The sequence below is a fragment of the Schistocerca gregaria genome, chromosome X, assembly GCF_023897955.1.
Source record: "Schistocerca gregaria isolate iqSchGreg1 chromosome X, iqSchGreg1.2, whole genome shotgun sequence".
Lineage (NCBI taxonomy): Eukaryota > Metazoa > Arthropoda > Insecta > Orthoptera > Acrididae > Schistocerca > Schistocerca gregaria.
The window spans coordinates 152969382-152988066 of record NC_064931.1 but is presented as its reverse complement, the minus strand read 5'-3'; the positions used below and the strand labels follow the sequence as shown (position 1 = coordinate 152988066).

The 18685-nt window shown below is 41.9% G+C and overlaps 1 protein-coding gene across 1 annotated transcript in view; it reads right to left on the bottom strand.

Annotated features, from left to right (window-relative positions):
* LOC126299413 (uncharacterized) overlaps nt 1-17463 on the bottom strand; it is a 376709-nt gene extending 359246 nt beyond the window's left edge. Inside the window, exon 1 of the mRNA XM_049991307.1 lies at nt 17362-17463. Coding sequence (XP_049847264.1) covers nt 17362-17460 — 99 coding nt within the window. The 5' untranslated portion in view covers nt 17461-17463. The remainder of the gene's footprint in view (nt 1-17361) is intronic.
* Nucleotides 17464-18685: the final 1222 nt, after the last annotated feature.

The window sequence follows — 18685 nt, the reverse complement described above, 5'->3', positions numbered from 1 at the left end:
GAATGCAAAAATATTTTGTTGACACCGATCTAAATTGGGAGAAACGATCACCATGATAAAATAGGGAAATCAGAGCTCGTGATACGGAGAATATGCTATCATATTTCATCAGTTTAGGCCAACATAAGAGGTGAACTACAGCCTTTATATCTTTATTTGTGAGTCTACCTTTCCTGGCTCATCATATAGACTTTAATACCCCTGTTATCTTTCATTCGCGTTGCTTTAGGCCAATACATCTAAAGTTCGAAGTATTTCACAATGTAACAACTTCTATACGGTAATTAAACATCATCACTTTTTCTTTTTTAATGGGAGCAGTACTTGTCTTAAGCAGACAATTAAAAACAAAATAATATTCACCGACCTTTTCAAACAAATACTGTATATGAAAACAGCTACGTTTTCAGCGAGTGATTGGTTGCGTTTTTTGTGAAGAAAGTCTCCCTGTGTGTAGTGAGCAAGGGGATATGAAAATCTCACACGCGGTTTTTGAAGACGTTGCAGGTTACATGGAACCCATAGGCAGGAGCAACTGAACTGATCGAGATCCCAACCACACACGCAACCGGACGATGATATGCTGTCAAAAAGGAGCGCAAAAAACGGGTGTATAATAATGCAGTTAATTTAGCGATGTAATCTGAAGAAATAAATATTTGACCCACAGAAGATAAATAAAAAGTTGTGTTTGCATTAAGCTGATCTTCAAAACAATCCAATTTTAAATCTCAAACGCAGAAGACCATGAAGAGGAGCTTCCAACGTTAGTAAAATGGGCAGCTGAGTCATTTGTATACAGGGTGAACCCCTTGTATCGGTATTACACTGAAAATATGTGCACAACAGTGCAAATTCCGACAGTATGCGATGTGTGACCTGTTTGGAAACAACCTTCTTCCATTGACTTGCTGTTCACAACAGTAACGCTAACTTTCCTCTTGATCCTCAAGATAGCATTCAGTACTGCTCAATTCTGTCATGGGTTTGTTTTTCCAGTAGTGTTAGTTGTACGTAAACACAGCAGCATGGATGGGTTTACCGACGAAGAATCGGCCGATATGCATCTCGTCTATGGGTTCACTGAATGCTCAGCTGTTCTACAGCGAAGGCCACCATACCACAGCAGTTTTGCATTTGTACACCGGTACCCACGAATAACTGGACGCCTCCATGTTTCTAGGTTTTGATAAATCTGTGTTATGGTTTTTTTCACTGTTATGAAAGTGTTTTCACACAACCAAAGATAGTGGCCGAGCGGTTCTAGGCGCTTCAGTCTGGAACCGCGCGACCGCTAGCGTCGCAGGTTCAAATCCTGCCTCGGGCATGGATGTGTGTAATGTCCTTAGGTTAGTTAGGTTTAAGTAGTTCTAAGTTCTAGGGGACTGATGACCTCAGGTGTTAAGTCCCATAGTGCTCAGAGCCACAACCAAAGATAATTCTGGTAACAAAGCCAAATAAATAACAAATACCTTACTACTCTGTGACGAGTCGCCGGAGACCACAGGCCCATTTACAACCAAATACTCTGAAAATATCTATGAACAACCCCCAAAATTTTGTCGGTAGGGTTTTGTTTCACGCTGTGTGCTTCAGCTGCCCCTACCGATACCATTTTATGCAACCCCGGCTATTTCTCTAACGGGAATGGTATCCAGATAGGAGACAGCCATGTAATCTATGTACATTCCCTCTCAGAGCTGTGGGCGACTGATAATAAACAGAACCATACTGTAAAAAACACAAGTGAGGATTGACCATGTGTTATACAGTATTTTCGGACCTAGATATACATTACTTCTGCCATACATATGCAAGTGTCTCGAATCTTCCTTTGTGTAATTAGCGATGCACTCATACCGGTTTGGCCGTGCTCGTACATTTATTCTGTTTATAGTACTTAATCTTTTGTAAATGGTTCAGAAGCTTTGCCTTTTAAAGTGTGTTTCATCATAGAAAACAACGAAATTAACTGAAGATACCAAAATGGGAAACGTGGAAATAACTTTCCGGTATACATCGCAATGAAATGATAAATATATTACTCGCCGCGTTAATGTACTCAGGTTGTATCATAAGCAAAATTTGTGCAATAGGTCTAAGATATCTTCGTATCCTTTACCAGCTAATCTGCGACATTTTGTTGTCTCAGATGGTGACACAAACTTTGTAAGGCAACCTTTCTGAACCATTTACGGAAGATACAGTACTTACAGTGGCATCCAAAACCTCTATCACTACACCGTTAACTATACAATGAAAAACTGGGGACACTTGGATAAGTATAGCAGAAGTAAGGTACATCTTGGCCCAAAAATACCGTGCAACTCGTGGCCAATCCTTACTTGTATTTTTTACAGCATCATTCCGTTTGAAACTTCCTGTCAGATTGAAACTGTGTGCCAGACCGAGACTCGAACTCGCGACCTTGCATTTCGCTGGCAAGTGCTCTACCAACTTTTTTTTCCCATTTTGTTCGTTGTTGATATGTTGTGTTTGTTCGTTGCGGACGTCACATGACATCCGGTTAAATTCGTTTGTTGATCGTTTCACTCAGTTTTTTTTATTACAGAGGCCAACCAACTCTCTGACCGAACACGCTGAGCTACCGTGCCGGCTCCAACTGAGCTACCCAAGCACGACTCACGCCCCCACCTCACAGCTTAACTTCAGCCAGTACGTCCTCTTCTACCTTCCAAACTTTACAGAAGCTCTCCTGCGAACCTTGCACACTCCGCTGCAGAGTGAAAATCTCATACTGGAAACATCCCCTATGCTGTGGCGAAGCCATGTCTCCGCAATATCCTTTCTTTCATAGGTGCTAGTTCTGTAAGATTCGCAGGAGAGCTTCTGTAAAGTTTGGAAGGTAGAAGACGAGATACTGGGAGAAATAAGGTTGTGAGGACGGGGCGTGAGTCGTGTTTGGGTAGCTCAGTTGGTAGAGCACTTGCCCGCGAAAGGCAAAGATCCCGAGTTCGAGTCTCGGTCCGGCACAAAGTTTTAGTCTGCCAGGAAGTTTCATATCAGCGCACACTCCGCTGCAGAGTGAAAATCTCATTCTGGAACCATTCCGTTTGCTAACAGTCGCCCAAAGTTCTGAGAGGGAACTTATATTGATTACGTGGCTGTCGCTTGTCTGGACACTGTTCCTCATACAGAGGTAGTGGGCATTGCATAAAACAGCATCGGTAGGGGCAGCTCAGTCACCCAGAAATGTACCGTTCCGATGTAAAATCAGTGTGAAAATCGGATCTCTTTCTAATCTCCCGCTTCATGGTATGCACACTGAGGGAGGGGGGGAGGGGGGGGGCGGCAATCAGCTCTGATCTATGTGCTGTAGGAATACGCGGTGTGGGCAATGTTTGAGTACTTGCCCTAGGGTACTTTTCTATGTGACGAAGGACGTCCTCTTCAAAGTCGAGTGTGCAGCGCGCCCTTGGAGCCCCACAGCCAATCCTCCTAGTTACGAACGTATCAGTTTCTTGCAGCCGTTGTTGTAGTCGGACGGAGGTATTATACAATATAATTGCAACAGGAACTGACTACGGTGACATTTTCTCAGCTTGTGTGCTTGCCGTGAAGTGGGAGATATGAAAGTGATCCGATCTTCAAACTTATTTGTCCAAATGGTGCATTTCCGGACATGGGTTCCTTATCAGAACTTCATCGAATAAGTCCCCCATACAACCCATAGAAGCCTGCAATAAGATTTTTGAATCACCATTTCTATACAATCATCTTCTTAAGCCCATTATCATATGCAAAAAATTAGCATACGGTTTCATTTAACAAAATAACAAGTTAGGGCGAAGTACTGGAATTTTGTAGCTGCCTTGTTCCGGCGTATGCCGCATGTGTAAAAGGCATCGTATTATCTTTCCCCTTTGGATGAAGTACAGACACCAAAAAGAGTACTGAAGAATGAACCACAGGTAGTCAATGCATTTTTATCGTCTGTTTATTTTCCTATAAGTTGAACTAGAATTAATCGCCTGGTAAAGCTGGAAAGAGAATAAATATGAAATTGTTGAACAATTATGGGATCTTAGAACTAGTCATTTCTGTTCCCGGCACAGAAAAATATGAGAGAAATACTACGAATATTTCACCACTCTGCTATGAACTGTAAAATATAAAAACATATGCAGACAAAGACGTAAGTCGCACAGTTTATTTGAATACAACGTCATAATGCAACTCAAACATTCCATTCAGACTAAATTTCCGGCTAATTTAAGAAATTTTTCAAGAGTAAAATGATAAACTCAAATTCTCGCTTTAAGTATAAGAAGTTCTATGAAGTATTGTAACTAACCACTAGTAACATTAAATCTCTATATAAATCAAGAAACGATGGAAATATTGAGAATAAAATAAAATTTGAGTTGTGTATAGAAACTCAGAAATAATTCAGCAGTATATTGCTCCTCCTACGTATATCTCGCGAAGAGACCATGAGGATAAAATCAGAGAGATTAGAGCCCACACAGAAGCATACCGACAATTCTCCTTTCCACGAACAATACGAGACTGGAATAGAAGGGAGAACCGATAGAGGTACTCAAGGTACCTTCCGCCACACACCGTCGGGTGGCTTGCGGAGTATGGATGTAGATGTGTAGATGTAGATTCGAGGATTCTACAGGTAGAGCGAACATGAAATGAGTATGTTAATAATAACTTAACAATACCGCCATAAAATCTGGACTATAACTACTTTACACTCCAAGCTATCTATACCATAGATGATATCGAGCAGTGCGCAGCACATAAAGCACATGTAAACAATCTGCCATTGTTTACTAAAAGTTCTCAAAACATATCCAAACGCATTCCTGACGGAAAAAGTGGAAAAATCTTATTGTCACCCAAAGAAAGTTTTAGCAGATATCGTATGACTTCCAGGATGGTACGATTAGACGACACAGACAGGGAATCCAAAATTATTGCCTCTAGGTTTGAAATAACAAAGGTATATTGATATCTTCCTAGGAAAATGAAGGTGATACATAAACCAGTGTGCATGTTTGTTGCGAAGGTGAAATAAGGATTCAGTAAAAAAATATCCGGTAAGGTATCCATTTTCAGCAACTGTGCGTCAATTCACTAAACTTTACACCCGACTCCTCATCCACAGATCCGAGAATAGTAATCTGTCAGCTTTAGGAAACTAATACGTGTTCCCCAGCGTGTAAATAAATTTCATTGGAAAGACTGAGTTATCCATTTTCTGTTAAGAACGAGTCTAAAGAATTAAATTGAGATTTTTCTGTATTAGCAGTGCACCATGAGTGTCTCTTTGAAGTTAGGTTGTCTCCCTGATGAGAGGAGCGTCCGCACTCAATTAGAAAATATTAATTTGGTTGCTAAGGCTCCCAACAAATCCACTAGTATCACAGTAATGCTCTTTTGGAAAAAGCCAGTATTCCAGAATATGAAGGTTACAGATAGGAGCGTTCATCCAATTCTAAATATGCACAAGGAAAATCTTTGCCTAGACAATCATCAGTCGGATCAGGGCAGAAATGGCAGCAATTTTACCAGGTTACCTGCAGTGATTCACAACGCAAACGCCACTTTACGCACCAGGTCAAAAATAATTCTGTAAATGTGTCCGCATCTGTGCCTCTCACAAAACATTAAAATTCTGGCAGCATTTTTCAGGGAGGAAATTGTAGAAAACTTTAGACACTGTACTGTATCACGATTAATACGAGGTACTTCAACATTGGAAAATATACTTTCATGTTTTACTATATCTGTATTCTGTTAGGTCACACATCGCTCATCCTCCAGTTTGCGAAAGTTGCCTCATTATATCTAAACCTGCAATATCGCAATCAGCGAGCATCCGATGGTATTCGTTAATACCCATCACACTCGTCATAAGACTTCGTTTAAAAACAGTAAGAGATGTCTGTTAATATGGGCAGCGGCAATGAGTTTATATGATTTTTCGATACTAATCCAGGTGATATACAGGTCTACTGTGTCCCGAAATCCAAATCCCTATGCACTGTTCTTATAGATCTCTATGCGTTATTTTGGGATTAATCTGGTTGTCACTAACCTAACACATGCATCGTGGGACAACAACAAAAGATTGTACATAGATTTTTAACATCATAGATTATAAAATGTTAGTATTGATCTATCGTCTGCTGATCCGATGATGAATACTGTAGCCTGTGCTCCTCATCAACTTTAGTATCTGAGTAACTTTCTGTCAGAAAAAAATGGCTGGCACAACAGTCTCACGATTAGTACTGACCAAAAGAAGCTTTCAGTACGTAACCTCTGCAGGAAAGCGATGAAACGCAATGTCAGCCATTCATCGGAAGAACTTAAAAATTTAAAATGCTGGCATAATGTACTCATAAAGAGGTATAATCTTATGTTAAAAATTTAACACAATAGGACAAGTATTACAGTTAGTTTGTGTGGATGTCCTCAGGCAGCGTAATTTCAGTCATCCAGTATATGAGAACAAGAACACTTAGTAACTTGCAACAAACTTAACACATAATTTGAAGTCTTTACGAGACTTTTACCCGCTAATCAAAGGAAAAAAGTTTATCGCTAACTACGTTTTCATTGTTCGTGCACTAAAGCTGCCGCACCAGGCATGACGTATTAATTTGTTACCTCTCTACTACTGATTCTATTCGCAACACATTTTTCACACTGTATCTGACATATACCACTGGATGGAGCTGCAAAGTTATATCATTGTACGATACATAGTTCAGGAGATAATACGTCATAGGAAATGAGCTGCTTGGAAACTAAACTGTTGGGCGAAATCAGCTAGAGATACATTTGAAAGATGTGTACAAATATGAGTAAATATGTTAAATGTATGTGACAAGTGCGTATGCCAGCAACGCCGTTGGTAAAAGGTTCCTCCTAAGCCCCTGGATCGATTTCAACCAAACTTGGCACTCATATTACTTGGAGAGAAATACTGAGGGCGTAAGAACCAGCAATCTCTTATTGGAGTGGGGGTGATAATGTGGACAGGGAAGGGGGTTAAGGAGGGGGGGGAGGAGAAGGCAGAGCAAGGGGAGGGAGAAATGCACAGAGAAAGGGAAGAGGAGATGGCACAGTAAGGGAGAAAGAGAAAGACACAAAGGAAGGGAAAAGGAGGATAGCAGGGGAGGAGGAGATGGACAGAAAAAGGAAGGAGGAATACACGGACAGAGAGAGGGGAAGAGTACATGTACAGAGAAAGGGAGAGGAGGAGATGAACAGAGAGAGGATGTGGAGGAGACAGATTGTGGGAAGAAGGAAATGAACTAATAGAAGATTGGAGCAAATACGTACCCTGCTAAAGCAAGCTACTCAGCTAGTGCGTGGGAGAAAAAAGGCTGGCTACTAAATCCTCATCTTCATTGTCACTTGAACACAATCTCAAATAATGTTAACCGGGAATAACACATGGCTTACTGAAACTTCCTGGCAGATTAAAACTGTATGCCGGACCGAGACTCGAAATCGGGACCTTTGTATTTCGCGGGCAAGTGCTCTACCAACTGAGCTACCTCAGCACGACTCACGCCCCCATCCTGACAGCTTTTCTTCTGCCAGTACCTCGTCTCCTACCTTCCAAACTTTACAGAAGCTCTCCTGCGAACCTTGCAGAACTAGCACTCCTGAAAGAAAGGATATTGCGGAGACATGGCTTAGCCACAGCCTGGGGGATGTTTCCAGAATGAGATTTTCACTCTGCAGCGGAGTGTGCGCTGATATGAAACTTCCTGGCAGATTAAAACTGTGTGCCGGGACCGCGAAAGGCAAGGTCTCGATTTCGAGTCTCGGTCCGGCACACAGTTTTAATCTGCCTGGAAGTTTCATATCAGCGCACACTCCGCTGCAGAGTGAAAATATCATTCTGGAAACATGGCTTACTGTTTGCTTAATTTCCTCATTACTTTTATTGGCTTCTTTTTTTTTGTTAACAGGAGAACTCTCGCGTAGTACAGGAATTGCTGAAGTGATTTTTGTATTAACACTTAATCCCAATAACATAGTTTAGTTTTTTCTCTAGTTCTTTTAGATAAGCTAAATCATTATGGTTTGAGTGGGGCAGTGCACAAATGGTTTAATTCATATTTAACTGGAAGAATGCAGAAAGTTGAAATAAGTGGTTCGTGTAATGTTAAAACAACAGCTGATTCCTCAAACTGGGGTGCTATCAAGCACGGGGTCCCACAGGGTTCGGTCTTAGGTCCTTTACTGTTCTTGATATACATTAATGACTTACCATTCCACATTGATGAAGATGCAAAGTTAGTTCTTTTTGCTGATGATACAAGTATAGTAATAACATCCAAAAACCAAGAACTAAGTGATGTAATTGTAAATGATGTTTTTCACAAAATTATTAAGTGGTTCTCAGCAAACGGACTCTCTTTAAATTTTGATAAAACACAGTATATACAGTTCCGTACAGTAAATGGCACAACTCCAGTAATAAATATAGAATTTGAACAGAAGTCTGTAGCTAAGGTAGAATTTTCAAAATTTTTAGGTGTGTCCATTGATGAGAGGTTAAACTGGAAGCAACACATTGATGGTCTGCTGAAACGTCTGAGTTCAGCTACGTATGCTATTAGGGTTATTGCAAATTTTGGTGATAAGAATCTCAGTAAATTAGCTTACTATGCCTACTTTCATTCACTGCTTTCGTATGGCATCATATTCTGGGGTAATTCATCGTTGAGTAGAAAAGTATTCATTGCACAAAAACGTGTAATCAGAATAATTGCTGGAGCCCACCCACGGTCATCCTGCAGACATCTATTTAAGGATCTAGGGATCCTCACAGTAACCTCACAGTATATATATTCCCTTATGAAATTTGTTGATAATAATCCAACACAATTCAAAAGTAATAGCAGTGTGCATACCTATGACACCAGGAGAAAGGATGATCTTCACTATGCAGGGTTAAATCTGACTTTGGCACAAAAAGGGGTAAATTATGCTGCCACAAAAGTCTTTGGGCACCTATCAAACAGCATCAAAAGCCTGACAGATAGCCAACTAACATTTAAAAATAAATTAAAAGAATTTCTAGATGACAACTCCTTCTACTCATTGGCTGAATTCTTAGATATAAACTAAGTAAAAAAAAAAAACTTAATCATTAGTGTCATGCAATATTTTGTGTAATGTAATTTCTTGTACAGACATCTTTTATTAACCTGACACGTTCCACATCATTACGAAGTGTCGTATTCATGATCTATGGAACAAGTATTAATCTAATCTAATCTAATCTAATCTTTACTGTCGTGTAAGTTAGCTTCAGTTAGATTAAGTAGTGTGTAAGCCTAGGGACCGATGACCTTAGCAGTTTATTCCCATAGGAAGTTACCACAAATTTCCAAAATTTTCCGTAGTGCGTCCTGGAAAAATACGTGTTACGGTGTGGGGGACATAGTATTACATGAGAGTGCTGACTTCCAAATCTTTGACGACGGTACAGTTACAGCTCATCGATATCGTGACACTGTACTCCCTCCACGTGTGCGTCTATTCAGCGATGCATTCGGCCATGACTTCATTTTTATGGATGGCATTGCGCGGCCGCGACGAAAGGCGCAGGTGGAGAAGTTCTTGGAAAGGAAATATATTTGGCGAATGGACTGGTCTGTCCCACCTAGCACGCGTGGGATGCACTGGCAAGACGTATCAGAGCACGTCCATATGGCGACGACGACTATCCCGCGCTGGTGGAGGGTTGGGACGTCCTATTACAAGAACTCCTTATCGATTTTGTAGCCAGCATAGGATCACGTTGCAGATCATGCACCGCTGTACGTGGAGATTACGCACCCTATTAAGAACCATGTCCCGTCTTTTGTAAGGTGCAAGAGGCTATCATAAATCGCATTGAGTTCAGTGTAGTTATTGTCTTTGAATAAAAGTGTCATTCCCCTTCGTGTCCCTTCTGAGCTACATTGCAGCAGTTTTTTCTATTTAGGGTCCAAGAACATCGAGCTACGTTACTCGGGAGTGACACATCATGCAAAAGTTACATTCGTCCTGAGGTTTTGAAAACCAGTTTATTACAAACAATCGCGCGAGAGCATACTTCTTAGTTATGTTTTTGTAAGGTGCAAGGAACTACAATAAATCGTGGTGAGTTCAGTGTAATTATTGTTTTTGAATACTCGTATGTGTCATTTCCCTTCATCTACATCCATACTTCCCAAGCCACCTGACGGTGTGTGGCGGAGGGTGCCTTGAGTACCTCTGACGGTTCTCCCTTCTATTCCAGTCTCGTATTGTTCGCAGAAAGAAAGATTGTCGATATGCCTCTGTGTGGGCTCTAATCTCTCTGATTTTATCCTTAGGTCTCTTTGCGAGATATACGCAGGAGGAACAATATACTGCTTGACTCCTCGGTGACGGTATGTTCTCGAAACTTCAACAAGAGCCCGTACCGAGCTACTGGGCGTCTCTCTTGTAGAGTCTTCCACTGGAGTTTATCTATAATCTCTGTAACGCTTTCGCTATTACTAAATGATCCTGTAACGAAGCGCGCTGCTCTCCGTTGGATTTTCTCTGTCTCTTCTACCAACCCTATTTGGTACGGAGCCCACTCCGGTGAGCAGTATTCAAGCAGTGTTCGAACAAGTGTACTGTAACCTACTTCCTTTGTTTTCGGATTAAATTTCCTTAGGATTCTTCCAATGAATCTCAATCTGGCATCTGCTTTACCGAGGATTAATTTTATATGGTCATTTCATTTTAAATCACTCCTAATGCCTACTCCCAGATAATTTAGGGAATTAACTGCTTCCAGCTGCTGAACTGCTATATTGTAGCTAAATGATAAAGAATCTTTCTTTCTATGTATTCGCAGCGCATTAGACTTGTCTACATTGAGCTTCAGTTGCCTTCCCTGCACCATGCGTCAATTCGTTGCAGATCCTCCTGCATTTCAGTACAATTTTCCATTGTACAACCTCTCCATATACTACAGCATCATCCGCAAAAAGCCTTAGTGAACTTCAGATGTTATCCACAAGGTCATTTATATATATTGTGAATAGTAACGGTCCTACAACACTCACCTGTGGCACACCTGAAATCACTCTTACTTCGTAAGACTTATCTCCACTGAGAGTGACATGCTGCGTTCTGTTATCTAGGAACTCTTCAATCCAATCACACAACTGGTCTGATAGTCCACATACTCTTACTTTGTTCATTAAACGACTGTGGGGAACTGTGTCAAACGCCTTGCGGAAGTCAAGAAACACGGCATCTACCTGTGAACCCGTGTCTATGGTCGTCTGAGTCCCTTCTGAACAACATTGAGAAGTTTTTTCTATGTGTGATTCAAGAACATCTAGCTATGTTACTCGGGCGTTACACATCACTCAAAAGTTACTTTCGTCCTGAACTTTTGAACAACAATTACAAACGTTCGCTTGATTGCATACTTCTTGGTTCTGTGAAACATCCGTTCACCGCAGAATACTCAGTTTTTTTTTACTGTTTCTTTATGATCCATTGACACGGAGGTAATGAGGGAGAGAATTCAATTGCTGGTCTGTGGAAGTAATCGACCGTTGTCTTGTTAAAAAAATTCATCACAAGAGTAGTCTGAAACGATTTAGGGAACCACGGGAATTTAAATCGAATCTCTGGCAGCAGCCTGAACTCTGCTCCTTTCGTATGGGGGAATGAAACAAGTTCAGGCTTTAATGACCCGTCAGTACTGAACCCAGAAGGAACAAAAGAAAACTCAGCTAATTAAGGAAGCTAGATGGTTTCGGCCGGGGTCTTCTCGAAGAAAGTAGACCGACATTCGTCTCTGTGATGTAGGAAATTCGCGTAAGAGGATGGCCGTATCGGGTTGTTACCGCTTCACCGTAGATACTAGCCCACCGACTTAACCAGTGGAGGTTCTCACAGGATGGGGTTTGTTGTGCTTGCCAATTCATTCAAATTTGGTCAGTTATTTCCGGTACTGTCAAACGACAAGTATTTAATACATAACGCATAATGCAAGGAAATTACTCGTGATTTGATTCAGCAGAGCAGTTGCATCTGTTCAGATTTAATAGAGCTGTAAGTTCAAATGAATGGAAGATATGAGCTGAGTAGTTTCCTTAAATGTTTATATCACTTCCGTGAATTGCTGCTAAAGCCCTATCACCAAGCACTCGTTCTATAACATCTGATAGTTCTCAGTACCGTCTTGGAGGACGGAGCACATTCAATAGCTAGCCTGTCCTCAGTAATCTAAATCTACTAAAATATTCTTGCTATCAGAACCTTACTTAAATTATCAGGAGGACAAAGACTTATTTAAAAAAAAATACAGAAACAGAACTCATTCGATTAAACTAAGCGATAAGCAGTTGCTAATATCAGGCACTACTTCCGTTACAGGTATCTAGAACTCAGACAGAGAGGACCGCTTTTCGATGCGGTCGCGCATTCCCAACCACAAAAGTGATGCCATGGCCGAATGCATCGCTGAATAGACGCACATGTGGAAAGAGTACAGTGTCACGATATCGAAGAGCTGTAACTGTACCGTCGTCAAAGATTTGGAGGTCAGCGCGCTCATGTAACTCGGTCTCCTCACACCGTAGCACTTGAACCACCAAGCGATTATGTTACGCGTTCCCACGGATCGTCATGTGAGGGTACTTCCAGAATCGCTGCCCTGGCTGAATCTGCTCTCATCCTAAAAGAGCATACGACGCGACTCGTCATTAGTTCAGTCCCTATGTTTCTGGCACCATCGCAAACGGAGGTCTTCCAGAGTTGTCAGCTGACAAGGGGACGGAACCTCTAAAAGCTGCACTTATCTGATAACTTTATGGCGTTTCTCAGGCAGTCATCTTATGTATTAAACGTTTTATTAGTACAGTGTTATAAAATCTATTTCAGACCACTTATACTGTAGCTTCATACTGCTTAGTACACCTGTACAAATTTCGGTTCGTACTTATATAACGCCAGATACGGATATTATAACATTTCTGCTAAACCTGATATTGAGGGTTAAAGTTCTTTTTATTCATTTTATGTAGTTATTACGTGTTTTAAGCGGATACGGGTTCTACTTCTTCCATTCCTAAGGAGACACGATTTCCTAATAATTAATAATAGCAAGATCAGATGCAATGGACAGCGTAGGGATCATATTTTCTGAAAACTTTCGGTACGGTGTGGCCTTCAAGATGACGCTTCTGATGACGGTCTAGTATCTTCATCTGATCAAGTTAACACACAATCGTTCTCGTTACATAATTTTCTGTCAAGGAACTGAAATTTGCGTTACTTATTTCCACTATATCTTTCCAATTTTGTTTTGTTTCCAAGAGCGCACTTCTTTCCTGAAATTACACTCTAATTGTTAGTAGCTACCTGAAATTATGTGTTAAACATCATTTGTACACATATACTAGCTTTCTCGAAATTTCAGTTAACAAGCAGAGTGGTTCTACATAAAACTCTACGACTGCACTGTAGTTTTCGATATTTTGCACGTACAAGACTAGCCTACCGAAACAGGTAAAAAATTGCGGCGTCGTTTCTAAGATATTTCCTGTTGGCTTTCGTCTCGGTATCATCGTCCAACCATTTTTTAAATGATTTTCCTGACATTTCGAAACCACGAGTGGCTGGTATTGTCACACATCCACCTTAAATTGATGATAGGAGGGGGATCTTTGACTAAGTCAGGCAATCGTGCCCGCCGAAATGCCAGAAAAATCATTAAACATTGGCCGAACATCCCAAGACGAAAACAGGCAAATACACAGTCTGTTCAAAAATTTTCGGGATGATTTGATTTTTTACTTTGTAACGGGACATCTTCCTCTAGCATTCCTCATCAGTAGTTGTCGATACCTTTATTGTTTTCGAATTTTGAACAGGTCAGTGTTATCTCAGTTGCTTTTCCGAAAACTGTCACATAATTTTATACACAGTATGTCATAATTCAAGCTAAAATTTTCGAAAAGGAATTACTTTATAAAATATTTTAGTTTCGAAGTAATAGTCTATAAGTATTAGTTCTGAATGTACAGTTAAAATTATTTTTCTAAGAAACATTTGAAATTACGAATTATTTGCACACTTAAAATTTCTGTTATTAATTACGCAATCCTGTACTGTTTACTATGTTTATTTCTGCAGTCATTTATGAAATATTAATCGAAATTAATTATGTAACGAAAGCTAGTAGGAATTCATTTGTTAAGAAAAATTGTAAACCCTTTGGAATATTGTTATTTCCGAATGGTAAGCTTGCCTCTGATGTGATTTGATGTATTTTTGTATAATAGGTGCGAACAATGTAATTTCGGCTTCATTAATACGAAAAATCAAAATACTGTATGACATACTAAAGTGTGAGAAAATCAGTGGAAAATATATTTACCTAAAAAAAATCCTGCAACGACTATCTTCCAATTTATTTAGTTCAAAGCAGCCGTGAGGACCTGATGTTAGAGTTACAGCTTCAAGAATCAGACACCTAGGCAAGAAGAACTGAAGCCATCTCAGCATGACAAGTTAAGTAAACCTCAAAGGTTATTGTAATCTTTGCTCCTCTCAAATCTTCGTAAAAGACTTTCCTTATTAACTACTTGGACTGGGAATAGTTTAATGTGGACAATAGATGGAAGAAGGAAGGCGGGCGGAGGTTGCAGCTTATAAACGAGTTCAGCGCTGAACAACGGTAGCATCTTGAACTAATGACTGTAAACAACAAATGTGCAGCCGACCAGTCGGTTGTGCGGAGACAGGCAGTGGACATGAGACCGTAGCGTTTCAACGTTGTTGTCTCACAAATAGCAATCTGTAGATCAAGTTTCAAGACATTCTCCAGCACGTTTTGAAGAAGAGAAAAGTGTGTGCCACATTTGTCCATCACACCTTAACTCTCGAACAAAAACGAAGATGCGTTGTCGTCTGCCGCGATTTGATTGATATGCAAAGCGTGGAAAGCTCTTCTCTCGAAAAAATCATCACAGGAGACGAGACATGGTGTTATCGATGCAGATCTAGCACAAAGCTAGAAAGTGAATACATTCATATCCAGGGTCAACGCTTTGACGATATAACCGACGTTCTAGACAATGTGGCGCGTGAAATGAACATCGGTTGTACGAACGTTCTGAGCTTTGTAAATTGTAAGTAGGCCGTTACGGTTTTCATGTTGGTAACGTCACCTAGCGCTCTGTATGAAAATCACTGGCTGTGGTGCGTGCAGTCTGTGGCTGGTTTGCATTGTTGGAATATTCGCCATTGTAGTTGTGTGCAGTTGAATGTGAACAGCGCGTAGCGTTGCGCATTGGTGGACGAGGGGAGAGAGATGGCAGAATTTTGAGAGCGGACGATCTGGACGTGTGTCCATCAGAGACAGTGAATTTGTAATACTGGATATCATGAACTGATATATATATATATATATATATATATATATATATATATATATATATATATATATATATATGGCTCTGAGCACTATGGGACTCAACTGCTGTGGTCATTAGTCCCCTAGAACTTAGAACTACTTAAACCTATCTAACCTAAGGACATCACACACATCCATGCCCGAGGCAGGATTCGAACCTGCGACCGTAGCAGTCTCACGGTTCCGGACTGTGCGCCTAGAACCGCGAGACCACCGCGGCCGGCATATATATATATATCAAAAGCTTTCATTTGCTGACTATGATCAGTAGTTAGTGCCTTCAGTAGTTAGAAACTTTTATTTAACTGGCAACAAAAATGGCTCTGAGCACTATGGGACTCAACTGCTGTGGTCATTAGTCCCATAGAACTTAGAACTACTTAAACCTAACTAACCTAAGGACATCACACACATCCATGCCCGAGGCAGGATTCGAACCATTGACCGTAGCAGTCGCACGGTTCCGGACTGCGTGCCTAGAACCGCGAGACCACCGCGGCCGGCTTAACTGGCAATATTGGCGCTCGCTGTATTGCAGTAGTTCGAGTAACGAAGATTTTTGTGATGTAAGTGATTTGTGAAAGGTATAGGTTAATGTTAGTCAGGGCCATTCTTTTGTAGGGATTATTGAAAGTGAGATTGCGTTGCGCTGAAAAATATTGTGTGTCAGTTTAGTGTTGATCAGAATAGGTAAAGAGCGAAATGTCTGAGTACGTTCAGTTTTGCTCAGCTGTTTGAAAATCAAATAATGTAAGAGGTTTATCAGCACAGTAATTCACTCCATATGAAACGTTCCCTTAGAAAAGAATGGTCCTGACTAACAATAACCTATGTTGTTGTTGTTGTTGTGGTCTTCAGTCCTGAGACTGGTTTGATGCAGCTCTCCATGCTACTCTATCCTGTGCAAGCTTCTTCATCTCCCAGTACCTACTGCAACCTACATCCTTCTGAATCTGCTTAGTGTACTCATCTCTCGGTCTCCCTCTACGATTTTTACCCTCCACACTGTCCTCCAATGCTAAATTTGTGATCCCTTGATGCCTCAAAACATGTCCTACCAACCGATCCCACCTTTCATGAATCACTTACCTCACAAAAATCTTCGTTACTCGAACTATTGCAATACAGCGAGCGCCAATATTGCCAGTTAAATAAAACTGAAGGCACTAACTACTGATAGGCATAGTCAGTAAATGAAAGATTTTGATAGAGAACAAACAATGTATTACCTTAATAATGTTCCAAAGTCATCATATATATATTATCAGTTCATGATATCCAATATTGCAAATTTACTCTTTCTGATGGACACACGTCCAGATCGTCCGCTCTCAAAATTCTGCCATTTCTTTCCCCACATCCACCACTGCTGGCGGCTCACCTCCATGTGCGCAACCCTACGCGCTGTTCACATCCAGCTGCCCACCACTACAATGGCGAATATTCCAACAATGCCAACCAGCCACAGACTGCACACAGCACAGCCAGTGATTTTCATACAGAGCGCTAGGTGGCGTTACCAACATAATAACCTAAACAGCCTACTTACAAATTGAGTGGGGTGGGACTGTGAACCAACGCCTCTAGCATTAAAACCGCATTCTTTAACTTTCCTTTTTTTATTATTTTTTTTATATTAAACCAATCTCGAAACTTTTGAGCTAACGACGTATGTCAACAAATGGCCACGAGGAACTCAACTATTTTGAGATATTTGAGAATGTGGAGCGAGACTGATTGTGGTCACACGGGATAAGTTTGTTTTGTTGCGCGTACTGCGCAGTGCGTATCACGAAGCTCGTATTACGCATACACCGGCACACTCTCGTATTAAGGCAAGTAAATTCGAGCAGAGCCCGAATCCGGCTGCTGGAACCCCGGCCGCTCAATGTGAGTGCGGGACTGACCTTCTCGGTGGCGTGCCCGGCGACGCCGGCCGCGGCCAGCGCTAGGACGAGCACGGCGGCAGCTGCAGCAGGAGGCACACGGCGAGCGGCGGGCGCCATCGTCACACTGAGCCGGCCGCGGCGCGCTTTCTCCGCGCTGGCCGCGTCGCCTCCCCGCCAACACCAGCATCCGCGCAGGGGTGCACCTCACCACCGCCCCACCCCACATCCCACAACACGCCCACGCGCCGCCGCGCGCCACAGCGTCCCGCAGCTGCACGTATCGGAACTCTTCTCGCCGATATCACTCGGCGGCCGGCGATCGGCATTTCTACTCTACTGGCCATTCAAATTGCTACACCGAGAAGAAATGCGGATGATAAACGAGTACTCATTGGACAAATATATCCTACTAGAACTGACATGTGATAACATTTTCACCAAACTGGGTGCATAGATCCTGAGCACAATCACCTCTGGCCGTAATAACGGCCTTGACACACCTGGGCATTGAGTCAAACAGAGCTTGGGTGGCGTGTACAAGTACAGCTGCCCATGCAGCTTCAGCAAGATAACACAGTTCATCAAGAGTGGCGTATTGTGACGAGCCAGTTGCTCGGCCACCATTGACCAGACGTTTTCAGTTGGTGAGATATCTGGAGAATGTGCTGGCCAGGGCAGAAGTAGAACATTTTCTGTATCCAGAAAGGCCCGTACAGGACCTGCAACATGCGGACGTGCATTATCCTGCTGAAATGTAGGGTTTCGCAGGGATCGAATGAAGGGTAGAGCCACCGGTCGTAACACAATGAAATGTAACGTCCACTGTTCAGAGTGCCGTCTGTGCGAACAAGAGGTGACCGAGACGTGTAACCAATGGCACCCCATACCATCACGCCGGGTGATACGCCAGTATGGCGATGACGAATACACGCTTCCAATGTGCATTCACCGCGATGTCGCCAAACACGGATGGGACCATCGTGATGCTGTAAACAGAACCTGTATTCATCCGAAAAAAATGATGTTTCTCCATTCGTGCACCCAGATTCGTCATGGAGAAAACCACCGGAGGTGCTGCTGTCCGTGATGCAGAGTCAAGGGTAACCGCAGCCAAGGTCTCTGAGCTGATAGTCCATGCTGTAGGAACCGTCGCCGAACTGTTCGTGCAGATGGTTGTTGTCTTGCAAACGTCCCCATCACTTGACTCGGGGATCGAGACGTGTCTGCACGATCCTTTACAGCCATGCGGATAAGATGCCTGTCATCTCGACTACTAGTGATACGAGGCCGTTGGGATCAAGCACGGCATTCCGTATTACCCTCCTGAACCCACCTATTCCAT